Source organism: Branchiostoma floridae, chromosome 4 (assembly GCF_000003815.2).
Source record: "Branchiostoma floridae strain S238N-H82 chromosome 4, Bfl_VNyyK, whole genome shotgun sequence".
Classification (NCBI taxonomy): Eukaryota; Metazoa; Chordata; class Leptocardii; order Amphioxiformes; family Branchiostomatidae; genus Branchiostoma; species Branchiostoma floridae.
Genome location: NC_049982.1, coordinates 13307635 through 13321413, shown reverse-complemented (window position 1 = coordinate 13321413; position 13779 = coordinate 13307635). Strand labels below are relative to the sequence as shown.

Sequence of the window (13779 nt, the reverse complement as noted above, 5' to 3'; positions counted from 1 at the left end):
CTAGATCCTGCATGCTTCATACACGCTTACATTCGTTAGGACCCGAAACCAGGGCAATAGTTCACAGTGGACTACACTTGCCCGAGGATGTTTTTATCTGTCCTTGGTGCTGAGTTATAAAATGAGACAACTTCAATATCCAATATCCAACAGCCGTTCCCATGACACACACATCAAACTAATGAGATCAGAGTCCGCTTTATTGTACTTCATGCCTTCTTGCTTTTGTCACCTCAAAACGCCTTCAGTAGGTCAGCCAATGATACTTGTTGTTTGTAAAAAGATCATCCAGTTTCAGAACCATTCCAACTTAAATGGAATGGACGTTTCACTAACAACAGTCATAATTCAACTGTCACCGATAAAGGTAACATGTACAACACCGTACGGTCGCTAGATGTGAAAATATGACTTTACTCCAGACGTTCCTCTGATTCTCGGCTAGGCCGTGTCTGTATTTGAAGATCGGCATATATATACTACTATAACGTTATTTGACACAGATGGTAAAATTCCATTAATGTCGGATTGACATTGACGGAGGTTTTACGAGAGTGGGCATATATCGCTCGCTCTTGCGTATATATCGCTCTCTCTCTGTATGTATATATATATATATATATATACAGAGAGAGAGAGAGAGAGAGAGAGAGAGAGAGAATGGGGAGTGAGAAGGAGTGAGAGAGAGTAACAGCCAGAGAGAGAGACAGAGAGAGACAGAGAGTGAGAGAGAGAGAGAGAGACAGAGAGAGAGAGAGATGGAGAAAGTGCTGAGAAAAACAGTGATAGACGAAAGAAAGTGCAGAGGGAGAGATGCCAAAACTCTTTCTCTGTCTCTCTCTCACACACACACGCACACACACACACACACGCGCGCGCGCGCACACACACACACGCACACACACACGCACACACACATACACAAACGATAATGATGAAATTCGCAGGAAAGCAAACGGATGATTTGCTGTCTACCACCATCCCCTGTCCCTAACATGTGTACATACACTTGTCCCAAAAGGGCCCCAGCGAAACCACAGCTGCAACCACACGCCATGTTTGTAGAACTAACCTCTTTTTTTAGGTCGACCAAAAAGCTACAGAAGACTTCATCTGGGCATACTCGTTATCTCACATGGAGTCATGACGTCAGAATGATTGACAGCAGCAGGTGATGACGTGCTCCGTAGTTATCGACTTAACCCAGTCCTGCACGGTCACAACAAACCCCGCCGAACACGGTGCGAGTTTTTAAATAGAAGTACCCCGTGTTAAGACGGATTGGGAACGGAATTAACTGGAGCGACGAAAAGGTTTGTAAAACTTTCATGATATTTCTCATATGATAGCTTCGACGTGCAAATATTGTTCATTTATTGAACGCAATGCAATTATAAGAAAATATCAGCATTATCAATATCAACCTCAATGATACTATATTTGAACTTGTTGACAGTTATGCTGATAACTATGGGAATTTTCGAATTAAGTCATCGTGTTCGTGTTTCCCTTTGACATGTTTTTCCATGCTTCTTAAGATATTGCAGCTTTGACCTGTATTGAAATGTAGTAGATATGTTGGTTCGTCGCTGCAATCTATTTCTGTACCCGGGATGCCAGCCATATTTGTCGTTGCCAGGCACGCTTAACCCCTGCGTCGTACCAAAACAAGACTTCAGCTGTTCGGACTAAATTGTAGCCGCAGCCAAAAGTCAAAGTTAGCCACTACATAAACACATTTCGATTGGAAAATCGCCTCTGGCTCTACAATACTCTCCTCTATCGCCTAACACGGGCCCAACACTAGTTAGCGCGGACAGTGCAACAGCGCACCTGCCTACATCACCAAGAATGTCTTTGATTTTTTTCTCACCAATTCAAAATCACTTCGTGGGATAAAATAGCTGAAATATAACGCACGTTTTGATCCGCTACGTCCAATATAAACCAGTCACTCTTTTTTGTCTGTCCACGGTGCTCCACTTGAACTTAAGCAATTACCCGTAAACTTCAAAGTGTGTATTTCCATATGATCTAGTGCATATGAAACCGTACTTCTACGATGCTTGACTTCCTTTACAATCGCAACTATTTCATGGCTCTTCCTACAGATGCAGCGTGCTCCATTTATGTAAACAGGGAAGCAGTTCGCGTACCATTTAAGTAAATAGGAGCACCAGATTCCTTCAAACAAAACACAAGTGTGAAATGGCGACCGAAGATGTCGGCGTCATCAGTGACTGGAAGAGTCGGCACTGGGACTTGGTACAGCAAAACCTGAACGAGTTCCGATCGCAAGGAATCCTCTGTGACGGACGGATCCTCCTGGGCGACCGAGTGTTCCCCGTGCACCGAAACATCCTTGCCGTCAGCTGCCCGTACTTCCGCGACAGCCTCACGGGGGAGGCCGTGGACCCTGCACCCGCGGAGTTCAACATCACGGACGCCGTGACTCCGGAGCAGTTTGACTCCGTCATGTACATGTGCTACACCTCACAACTTCCCAAGAACCTTGACGCGAAGCTGCTGGACATTTGTGAAGACGTCTTCAAGATTCCTGTCACATTTTCCACAGTCGGCGATCCGGTGGAGTTCCCACCCACGCCTCCGTCATCTCCGAAGTCTGAGAAAAAGAAGGAAGATGGAGAGAAAAAGGAAAAGTCTGATGAGGGGGCGAAGAAAGAAGAGTCACCCATGACTAATGGCGAGGGTACAGCAGACGAGGGTAGTGGTGACGGTGGGGAGGGGAGCAGCGAGTCCCCTGCCTCTGCTCCACCGCCACCTCCTCCACCACCCCCACCCCCATCGACATCACCGCCAACCCCTGAGTACCAGGATACCTCAACCATCACTATCCAGGACAGTGTAAAGCGAAACCTCCAGTCTTCCTTCCACAGGAATCTGACCGACATGATAGAACGCGAGCAGTTCTGTGACATTGAACTTCGCGTCGAGAACAGGGTCTTCCGAGCTCACAAGAACATTCTTGCCGCCGCCAGCGAGTATTTCCGCTCTATGTTCACGTCAGACATGAAGGAGAGATCACAAGACGTGGTGACACTGAAGGGAGTCAGCGGGCGGAGCTTTTACTATCTCATGGAGTTCATGTACACTGGAGATCTGCAGTTATGCTTCAGAACAGTTAACGAGCTTCTAGTTGCGTCCAGCTTCCTTCAAATTCGGCTGGCGATCGAAGCGGTCGCACAGTTTTTGTATCTTCATCTTGACGAAGAGAACTGCTTAGACGTCTTGAACTTGACAGAAACTTACGGCCTATCCAGGTTGGGAGACAGGGTGTACCAGTTTATAAAAGACAGACGAGAGACGTGTTCGGTAGAACACATGAACCCTCAACAAAGAGCTCGCTTCGACAAGACACCCATGAAGTGTATCGCGGCCACAGCTGCACAGGTAAGCTGGAAACATCTGAACAATATGGAACTTTGCATGCCATATACCTTTACTAGAAGAGATAGTTTGATAAGTCGTGAGATGTTTCATCAAGTATTTTTTTTGACTCTGTATTATCATTGTTTTATCTGTGCTCAGATATACATGTACTTTGCTTCTTCCTGTTGTGGTTGCGCCCTCAGGAATTCATCCATGCTACAGATGAGCCTCCGGAGCTGTACATTTTTGACGACTGTAGGAACGTGTGGAAGCTCCTGACGTCCCTTCCTCACGACGTCTCCAAGACGACGTATTTTGACGTCGCTGCCATCGACCACTACGTGTACGTCATTGTAGGGGACTGTGACACCCAGCGTGGAAAAAGTGGTTGTAGGGTCTTCTGCTTCGACGCCCTCTTACGACTATGGTCCGAAGTTCCACAAATGCGACATCCTCGCTCCTACTTTGGATTGGCAGCCCTATTTGGACATCTTTACGTCGTTGGCGGTCGGAATCTAAAGGTACAGTGTGATACACGAATGACTTTTGTGAGCGTCCTCATAGATATATCAACGTTAAATTGGATACATTGTTTCTTATTAAGGTATAAGGCAATAATGTTGATTTTCGATGTACATATGCAACGTGCCTCTGTATACCATGAACATAAGATAACACAGAAGATAATCGACCAGAAGGCTTGTTTGGTACGTAAGGACTTTTAAGTTCTTTACGTACCAAACAAGCTTAAACTACGGGAGCATGCACAAACCACACCAGAAGTTTCGGACACAGCCTACTCTCCAATCAGAAGTTCGGCTCCGACTTTTGACGTCTTTTGGGGCGTTTTGTCAGGCTTCCTATCTAGTCAGTCTTTTTTTCTTTTTTTGCTGACCCTGGCAAAATGGAAAGCCCGAAAAAAACACAAAAAAGACGTCAAAACTAGTCTAGAGCAGAAATTTCCTACGTTTTCATTATTTCCACCATGATGCTCACACAGGAAATGAAGGAGATGGGATGCAGCTACATGTCATCTGTGGAGAGATTCGAACCCGTGACCAACAGCTGGACTCCCGTGTGCTCCCTACCGGTAGGTGTCCGGGCTCCCAGGCTCACCACCTGCATGGGGAACCTGTGGGTCTTCGGAGACCACCTGTCGTGGGGAGACAGCACAGCCAGGGCGCTGCGTTACGATCCCGCTGTGGATCGCTGGATGGAGCTGTGGAGCGCTCTGCCCGGAATGAAAGGTTGGTCCACTGCTAGTAGTTAATGGCACCGTTACGAATAGTTACACAGAATACTGAAGAATAGCCTTAGCCTGAACCCCGTGAATGGCTCCAACTTCCTTGTCGCTGCTGATGAGTGCCTTTAGCTTCTTTCCCTTACTTGCTATACCCAGACCTACCCCAAAGTAACACTTTCTCCATGTATTGCAATCTGTTGCAGAATGCATTCTGTTAAAATTGTGATGAAAGACTTCTCTGAAGGACAATGTATTAACTCCCTCTTGCTTTTCTTGTACCCATTGCGCAATGTAGCACACGTAGGGAGAATGGAGGAGGAGGCCATGGAAACAGGATACGTGCAAATCAGTGGTAATGAGATCCTGTGATGAAATACCAATGCATATGTGGCGAAAGTGCATGGCATCAACTTAACACATAACGAAAGATCCAGCTGAAGAACTCTCATTCGTGTTTCTAGTTCCTAGTTCCTAGGGTGTGTGTTTTTGTTGGCTTTATGTGATAATCTTTTGTGTGTCACTTGATGATTGTATCTGCCACAAACTAACATGTTGATCTGAACACACACAAATATACCAGTGTAATAAACGTAAGTGCACATTTAAAACTTATTGTTTCACTGAGAGTACTATTCTTGATGTATCAGAATTTTGGCATATGCCATGCTCAGGCCCCAGTCAGTCCACGGCGAAGAAACTTCGGTTCGACCCCAAGAGCAACCGCTGGAGAGAAGAAACATGGCCGACCTACGCCAACCCAGGAATGAAAGCAGCGGAACGCAACTGTCTGTACCTGGTGCAGAGCGAAGAGCCGGCAGGGCAGGTGGTGAAGTACGACATCCTGACGGAGGAGACCAGCGAGCTGAGCCGGCTTCCCGACTATCTGCCGTCCCACCCAGCCAGCAAATGTGCGCTGCTAGGCAACAGGCTCCTCTTCGTGGACTACAAAGAGCCAGGGAAGGTTCATTGTTACAACCTGGAGGAGGACAGGTGGAGCGAGCTGGCCAACTTTCCGGGGGTGAGAAAGAACACTACAAGAACGATAACGCTGGAGATGACGATGCCTTCTTCATTAAACTGATGTGCCTAATAATCTATTACATACAGCGTGTCCATCAGCAGGTGTATCATTAAATGCTAGAAAATATTTATATCATATCATATATCATGTATCAAAGAGTTGGGATAAGAGGCATATATTTTGCCTATGAAATCCGCTTCTTTAGCTTAAGTCCATAGTTTATGCTGATATCGATGAGTAAGTCGTGGACTTCACCTTATAGATTGAAATTTATTGAATGAATGAATCGTGATTTTTCGTCACATGCAAACTATTCATGATGCTGATTGTGATACCAAAGATACCAAAGTACAGTAGCATTTTAAATGTAGCATTAGTTACTACATACATTGTATTTACGTAATGTTTTACATGTATCTCTTACGCTTTGATAGTGCATGATACAATGATTAACATAATTTCCTCTATGAGCAAATGTCACCTTAAACGCATAGCAAAATGTAACTTAACATATTCCTTCATACTTTAAATAAAGTAAGATTAAAACGTGCTAACTGTAGTAACGTATGGTTTTTGCATTATTGTGTTTTTCTGGTTTTCCTAAAGAACCACCTGGATTCGGGAAATTGATGTTGATGGTGGAATATGATCTTGTACTATAGTGGCATCAATCTAAAATGTCATTTTACCTCTGATAAGTTTTTGATTCCATGTATCTTAACGATGCAGAGCAGCAATGATTAATTTACCGATCCAATCTCTCTAATGACACAAGATTACCATCACCTCATAAGTACACGCATATGGCTTTAAATACATCGACGTCATCCCAGACTATGTGGAGCAAAGAGAGTAAAACCCCAAACATCTATTGAGTAGGGTGCTTTGCAGGTGTCGGCCGCAGGTATCTCCCTGAACCTGTGATACGCTGGCAACATAACTACGACCGAGTGCTAAACAAATTGCATCTTTTTACGCTTTCTCTGTGTTATTGTGTTCGTAGGATTTCTTGTAACGTTACCTTTTACTTTGTATTGCCATTACAAAGTCAAGGGTAACACAAATCCAGCTTAGGACACAGCCAACGTGCCGCAGCTTCAGTGAAATACCAAGTCAATACTTAAGTCAGATGCTATGTCATCCAATACTGTATCTCTTTAAACCTCGCTAATCAGCATAACTTAAAACGATCTATCTGAACATACTGCTGTCAGAAGCGGCGTATACAGGTGTGGAGGATTCTCAGATCATGCAGGCGAAGGTTGCCAGCAGGGCGGTGCCCAGCACGACGGTAGTCAAGGATCCAAGAGGCACTCCGGCGCTCACATCTGCAACATACATGTATGTTGTTAGATACGACAGCTCAGCTACAGAGGGGAAACTACTACAAGCAAGAGTAGCGGAGCTAAACGGCTCCGCCAACTTCCGTTAAAACGTATAGAAGCAAAATAAACCTTTCGTGTTATCATTTGGCCCATACATTTGTTATGAAAACGAAACAATTGAACGTTGTTACGTACAGGCGTTCACAGACAGAGGATCTGACTCCAGACCGACCCAGAAATCTTCGAATTCCTTGACAAAAGTCCCTCGGAAGACGACTGTCATATTGGCCGGTGTGCTAGGGGGAGTCCATGTAGCGTCCAAAGTGGAGACCTTCGCCTCGGACGTGTGAGTGACGGCGTTCTTCAGAGATGATATAATGTAAGAGTCAACTGTTATAGCCTCACGCAAAAACACTAGTCTCTATCAGACTCCCGGCCTGGCCGAATAGTAATAGGGGACTATGGTCAAGTTAGGAATAAAAGCCTAGTAGGAGTTAATTGGAGTAAACTGACCGGCCGGCGGATAGCTGGATAGATTGCAAAAGACTGAGATCCCATGGTAACTTATTTGTCCCTATATGCCCAGATTCTTCTCTTTTGTCATATCTGATATGTCTGCTTGGAGACTACACAAACAAGGTGGCACAATTTTGGCCTACAAAGGAAGTCGGTAAATGACGTCAAATCTCTGATCAAATAGGCCCCTTAACTTCATATGGAACACTTCTTAGCTTGTTTGCAAGGCCTGATGTTGATTTGATTATACGGATGGCATTCCCTGGAAACCCAGAAACTAATGCAAGCGTACGAATAGAAAAATGGTAATTTGATAAAAGTTGCCTTCATCATGAAATCTTAGTGGCCAGGAATGTTGAACAAATGAATAAACATACGGAGTACACGGAACAATGGACTGTTTGATTTTTGTTCTTTCACATCGTCAACTTTGTCTTTGGAATTGACTTTTGCATGCGATGAGCATCCGTCTTTCAATACTTTTTTCAACTTATGACAGACGTTTAACTTGCTCATTTTGCAGTTGCTTTGAACGATTCTCAACAAAAACATTGTTTTCTAGAATTTGGACGAAAGTTTATGCGGACGCATCCATATAATTGAATCAACATCGCCTAAGGTAGAATAAAACTATATTTCTCCTTAAGCTTCAACTTGGAAATACTGAATAGAACCACGGCCTCACCCCAATTGTCTTATAATCTTCGAGCAGGCATACGTATACAACCCGTATTGGATTCTGGCTGCTTCGTCTTTTTGACACTCAACGATCCCAATTCCTAACGCTTGAAAATTTGTATTTTAACATATTACTATACTGTCTTCAACCCTTATGTAATAGGGAACCATTTATATAACATGCATGGCAAAGGTTACGATAGTTACACGTATATGTCAAAAACAGCAGTCCTTACCTTGTTTCCGCCCGGACAGTTCCTGGTCTGAGTGTTGGCTGGAAGCCCCTCCCACATGCCCACCGGAGTGGCGGTGCCCTGCAGACGGGCCTGGAGGAAGAACCCCTCCCAGTACCCATCGGTAACTCTCAGGGACACTGTAAGTTGTAATGTGCGTGTTAACGTTTGAAGTGTCAGAATCATTTCAACCATCACAAAAAGAAAAGAAAAACAAACAAACACGCAATGCATCTTAATTATCCAGTTACTGTACCTTTGACCTTTCCGTTGCTCTGCGTGGCTGCAGTGATGACGTAAGGCGCGGAGGAGATGTTCTGTGAGCTGTACCGCTCGTCAGGCAGACTGGCGTTGTCATGGCTCATCAGGTGGTTCGGGAACATCTCCGCACAGGCGCTGGCAGGAGCGCCCTCAGGATACCCCTCAACAACGGAGGCCGACATGGTGACAGCCAGGGTGATGACGACTGCAATGGAGAATGCCATCTCTGGAACAAAATGAGTGGACATGTTTTTTTGTCGTCGATCGCAATAAAGAAACGCCCAACGCTGTGGTTTACTCTCACCTTAAGTAAATACTCACTTTGCTCCCAAATTCATCATTTTCTTTTCTTTACACCGGTTATCTCTTCACTACTATTTCCCGTCTCAACATCTGTCTTACGAACAAACAATATTCATCACAACGTTTCAAAACAACATTTTTCGGTAAAAATTAGGGGTAGCGAGTGTAAGGAGTCCCGGTAAAATACGGATGGTACCCAGGCTAGGTTTTGGTGACATTAGAGAGAAAAAAAACACCACCGTTCCCCACAAATCGGAGTAGTTGATATATGACAAGATAACTAACGCCACATTCCTAACATAAGGCGGATTGTGTGTCGAGTATCTTAAAATGGTTGTCTAAAAACCAGGGCTTTTGTAGTTGGGTTTTGGTTATGGTCCATGGGAAAGTCCATGTGAATATTGCTCTTATTGGTCCTTACTGTGGCATATTGATAGAGGTACGCACTTTCCTTTCATGTCGGTGCTCTTTGTGTTTTCGTCTTACACGAAAAACAGAGCCGTTATAGTGGTACGTGTTGTTGTTGTTGGAGAGTGCTGACAAAAACCTGGACATGTGCTAAAAAGGTCACAATCTTCCTCACTAACCTTTGTTTGGAGAGTGTCGTCCGTATACTGCATACGCTTCTGTTGTCATTGTCTGGTGTGCGTTCATGTACAAACATGCTGAATACTATGAACAACAATACTGAGGTCTGACAGTGGTCAGAAGAATTACAGGTTTTTAACTGGACATTCGAATCCTCGTTGAGGCTAACGTCACAAAGGGGCCCGGCCGGGCAGTTTTTGGGGAACTAAAAGTACGATATGAATTCTGTTGTGCTGCTGGTCTGTTGTGCCATACGGATAGCACGGCGCGGCGGCCAGTTACAACATGTGCCATTCTTTTAGTTAATTGATCCCTGTACATAGATAATATTATCATAAAAGAATATTGATTGTTTCAGTCTACGTATGTAGAGAAATTGCATTCAAACGACGTTTCCGATATTGTAAAAGGACTTTGCCTTGCAGCGAACCTACCTGTGGCGAACTGAAGCGAAAAGACCTGTTACTGAGCCGGGTCGAGGCAACAGGCCATAAAGGGCGTGTGAACATCAAACCCTAGGCGTTTTAAATATTTCTCACGAGAACTTCTGCTCATCTTACTTCGGTGTGTCCTATAGGCTTTGCCGTAGGCGCTGTTCTGCGTTCAACAAGTTGCTCACGGCACGAACTGAGGTAGATTCTACGATTTGTAACGATAAATACCGGGTACATTATGTCCAGTAATACCAGACTAAGCTGTCAGTAACGGCTGCTATAGGCAACCGATACCAGACTTACCTCTTGGATTTTTTTGCCAATTTGGTGCAGTTAGTGAGTACCGACACAGGGGAATGAATTATGGAGCCAACGCTGGGTATTGCTCCGGTGCGCCCCCTGCGCCCCCCCCCCCCCCCCCCCATACGTGCCAGTATGGGCGACGCGCCTGCCCTGTACAGCCAAAGTTTTCTCACAGTCAATTGCTGTACGGACGTGGTGATTGCGTGTTCTGTGCTTACTCCACGCTTCACTTTTCACCTGTGAATGCCGACCCACAACACATCTGCACTGTAACGAGGGAGCAGGTGCTCCGCAATTACACCATGCAAGTGAGTAAGGAAACCGTACGTAAGCAGCACGTCTAAGTAGGGCCTGCATATACGTTAACGTGGCAATCGCACAGAGACCGTACGTTGTAAGCACGTGCAACTCACCTACCACTTGCGCAACGAACGATGAACGCAACCGATCGCAGCCAGGCGTGGCGTGCAGACCACGTACTTACACCTTGCGCAACCGTGCGAGTGACGTGTGTTGACGTACTCCCTCCCTGCTCTTGCAAGTCGTTCCCCACGTTTTCAGAAATACGTGGCGGACGCGTCCTCCCCCTCCCCCCCCAAAAAATAACGTACGGGCAAATTGTACGTACGGCGGGTTGTACCCCTAGCTTAATCGAAATATCTGCTTGGGGAGTTAACTACATAAATCGGTCATGAATTATGTTAAATTCTTCTATAATCATGTCTTCATTGTTGATTTCAATGGGTGAAGGTGACTTCAGGCGAGCTTGCCTTAGTGCTGAGCTTCAAAGAAGGGGAGTGGTCATGAGATTTACAACCGTGTATAAATGTGGTATTGTCATGGTGTACGTGATGACCGACACGACATTTGGTCTGCAACAATTATCTTTTGTTTTGTGACTTTTCAGAAGGGTACACCAGTTGGTACAACACTGCAGACTTAACAGTGCCAGGTGGAAAAGTTCAATGAGCTGGAAAACCTCCAGGCACACTACAAAGTTAGTTTGTTTCTCACACATGCCGCTGTGTTCATACCAGAATCAAAGATATAATCGTACTGGTGTTACTGGTGAAAATGATTTTTTTTACGTGTTTGTCTTTCTACATTGTTGATGACGATCACGGTATCAGCAGTAACAGTCGGTGACATATCTGAAGATAAATGCTGTGTCACGCCCTGTTGTCAATGGTGCCGTCTCCAGGTGTCCCCATGGAGGGCCACTGACCTTGAAAAAATATTTTTAAAATGTGAAGGTGATATCTGACTCTGGCAGGACTTAGCAGTTAGCTGCAAAGTTGTTCCTTAATTTCCCATTAACATATAATGAAAACTGCAACGTTCATGAACAGTTTACATGTACAATGTATGTTGTACCTTGAAGTTTTCCAGTGGCTGGCAATACGTCTTTTTCATTTTTTTTGTTCCCTCGGTCGACGAGGGTGGGGGTAAAGGTGCCGGTGAACTTCCTTTCGGACGTTGACCTGTCGGTACCCATAACGACAACATTCGGTATGATTTTCAGCCGTCAATCAAATGCTAGAAGACTATATGGCGCGTTGTGACTATATAAACCTGGCGTCCACGGAAAAAAGCAAAGCAAGGGACTCTACATTCAATCCCAAACTAATAACAAAAGGTTAACGTTATTACCGGACATGTAGAAGGTGAATGTAAGTACGTGGTGAGACTGCTGAGGGAAACGATCACCTTGAGCAGGACGTTTTATCGCGCTGTTCGGGAGAGTCTTGAAATGGGCTAATCCATATCAAGAGTCGAGGGGTATAGATCAACAAAACACATCTAGGGAGACGCGAGTGGTAACATTGTGTTCTGGTCTGGTGGATAAAAAAAATCACGGGTCTCAGTGGCAAGTGTGCAGATATAGACAGATTAGCCGTGAGGCTCGGTGGGCGTCACTCCACCGTCATGGGGGCAGGGGCATGGCGAGTTTAGAACTCAGGACCTTCTGATTCTGACTCCAACGCTCTAGCCGTTGCGCCACACAGACACCACCGTCTGGTGGATAGACCTTCATAAATAGGTTCTTTATCTAGCTATGGAGTCTGGGCTGACCATGTGTAAGAAAGAAAGATGCAAGCTTTTCTAAAAAGCTTCCCTTATGTAAGTATGTAAACATCATCTCAAGCGGTTTTAACATGGTTCCAAGGTAGCCGAAGTAACCGATTTGATTTTTAGACCATTGCGGCTGGGATACCTCCAAAAGTCACTGAAGCGCAATATCCACTAAAGCCTGCTGGAGAGTTCAACAACATGCACTCACTTGTTGTGCCGGAATTTTGTTAAAGTTATGGCCCACCCTGACTTTGTGAACCGACACATACTATACATGGTGCACAACAAGCACAGAACACACAATACCCAATACCAGACTTACCTCTTGGATTTTATCACCAATCTGCAGCTGGTGCAGTTAGGTTGTCCTTCGATATCTGTGGACACACTTTGCGTTTGCTGTACTCAACCGGAAATTTATCGTGGCTTGCTGTCGTCACCTTTGACTTTGTTAAACGGGTCTAACCACGTGTCGTATGAGATAAAATATGTGATAATGATGATACTTCGGATTGATTTCATCGTTGATTTGAATGGGTACGTTAAGGCGAGCTTTCCTCTTGTGCTGAGCTTCAAGGGAGAGGAGTAGTCATGACCTTTACAATTATGTATAAATGTGGCATTGGGGGTATGGTGTACGTGACGACCAACCCGACATTAGGTCTGGAACTATTATCTTTTGTTTGTTGAATTTTCAGTAAGATACACCAGTCAGTACAACACTGCAGACTTGACAGTGCCAGGTCGAAAAGTTCAATGAGCTGGAAAACCTCCAGGCACACAACAAAGTTAGTTTGTTTCTCAGACTTACCGCTCTGTTCATACGAGAATCAAAGACATAATCGTACTAGAAGTGTTACCGAAACCAGGGCTTTACACGTGTTTGTTTTTCTACATTGTTGATGACGATTAAGACGTCATTAACAGTAACAGTCGGTGACATATCTGATGATGACTGCTATGGCACGCCCTGTTGTTCCCATATGTAAGTGGTACCGTCCCCATGCCTCAGAGCCCCTCGAAAACACCTTTTCAAATGTGAAAGGTGATATGACTCAGCTGTGCCCATATTTAAATGGTGCCGTCTCCAGGTGTCACAACGAAGGGTCACTGACCTTGAAAAACACCCCTTCAGTTCAAATGTGAAGGTGATAGCTGACTCTGGCAGGACATAGCCGCAAAGTTGTTTTGTTACAAAAGGAATGGACATCGCAAGGTTATCCTCCATGAAAAAAAAAAAAAAAAAAAAAACGGTTCACGAACAGCTTACATGTATGTTGTACCTTGAAGTGTACCTTGAAGTGTACAATTTCCTTTCGAACTTTCACCTGTCGGTACCCAAAACTCCAACATGAGGTATGATTTTCAACCGTCATATATATATATATATATATATATATATATATATATG

At 44.7% G+C, this 13779-nt stretch overlaps 2 protein-coding genes across 5 annotated transcripts; one reads left to right on the top strand and one right to left on the bottom strand.

The window, feature by feature from the left end:
• Positions 1 to 1166: 1166 nt before the first annotated feature.
• On the top strand, positions 1167 to 6213 carry LOC118414887 (kelch-like protein 17). Of its 4 annotated transcripts, none has more exons than XM_035819164.1 (6): positions 1167 to 1313; positions 2112 to 3411; positions 3594 to 3911; positions 4391 to 4637; positions 4929 to 4985; positions 5305 to 6213. In XM_035819164.1, the coding sequence occupies exons 2-6, from the start codon at positions 2209 to 2211 to the stop codon at positions 5712 to 5714; spliced, it is 2235 nt and encodes a 744-aa protein (XP_035675057.1). In that variant the 5' UTR covers positions 1167 to 1313; positions 2112 to 2208; the 3' UTR covers positions 5715 to 6213. The 4 variants fall into 4 exon arrangements, with proteins under 4 accessions (XP_035675057.1, XP_035675056.1, XP_035675060.1 ...); XM_035819163.1 differs by having other exon boundaries at positions 5281 to 6213; XM_035819167.1 differs by lacking the exon at positions 4929 to 4985.
• On the bottom strand, positions 5905 to 12757 carry LOC118414890 (putative ferric-chelate reductase 1). Its single transcript, XM_035819172.1, has 6 exons — positions 12691 to 12757; positions 11670 to 11776; positions 8663 to 8893; positions 8410 to 8546; positions 7175 to 7340; positions 5905 to 6982 (listed from the first exon to the last, which is right to left on the bottom strand). The coding sequence occupies exons 3-6, from the start codon at positions 8889 to 8891 to the stop codon at positions 6897 to 6899; spliced, it is 618 nt and encodes a 205-aa protein (XP_035675065.1). The 5' UTR covers positions 8892 to 8893; positions 11670 to 11776; positions 12691 to 12757; the 3' UTR covers positions 5905 to 6896.
• Between the last annotated feature and the right edge of the window lie 1022 nt (positions 12758 to 13779).

What these genes read in the sequence shown, in the direction of transcription:
- LOC118414887 (XM_035819163.1), top strand. Translation starts at nt 2,209, where the DNA reads ATGGCGACCGAAGATGTCGGCGTCATCAGTGACTGGAAGAGTCGGCAC. An exon ending in TCGCGGCCACAGCTGCACAG is followed by an intron (nt 3,412 to 3,593) that starts GTAAGCTGGAAA and finishes TTGCGCCCTCAG; the next exon opens with GAATTCATCCATGCTACAGA. An exon ending in CGCTCTGCCCGGAATGAAAG is followed by an intron (nt 4,638 to 4,928) that starts GTTGGTCCACTG and finishes TGCGCAATGTAG; the next exon opens with CACACGTAGGGAGAATGGAG.
- LOC118414890 (XM_035819172.1), bottom strand. Translation starts at nt 8,891, where the DNA reads ATGGCATTCTCCATTGCAGTCGTCATCACCCTGGCTGTCACCATGTCG. An exon ending in GAGCAACGGAAAGGTCAAAG is followed by an intron (nt 8,547 to 8,662) that starts GTACAGTAACTG and finishes TACAACTTACAG; the next exon opens with TGTCCCTGAGAGTTACCGAT. An exon ending in ACTGTCCGGGCGGAAACAAG is followed by an intron (nt 7,341 to 8,409) that starts GTAAGGACTGCT and finishes TCATCTCTGAAG; the next exon opens with AACGCCGTCACTCACACGTC.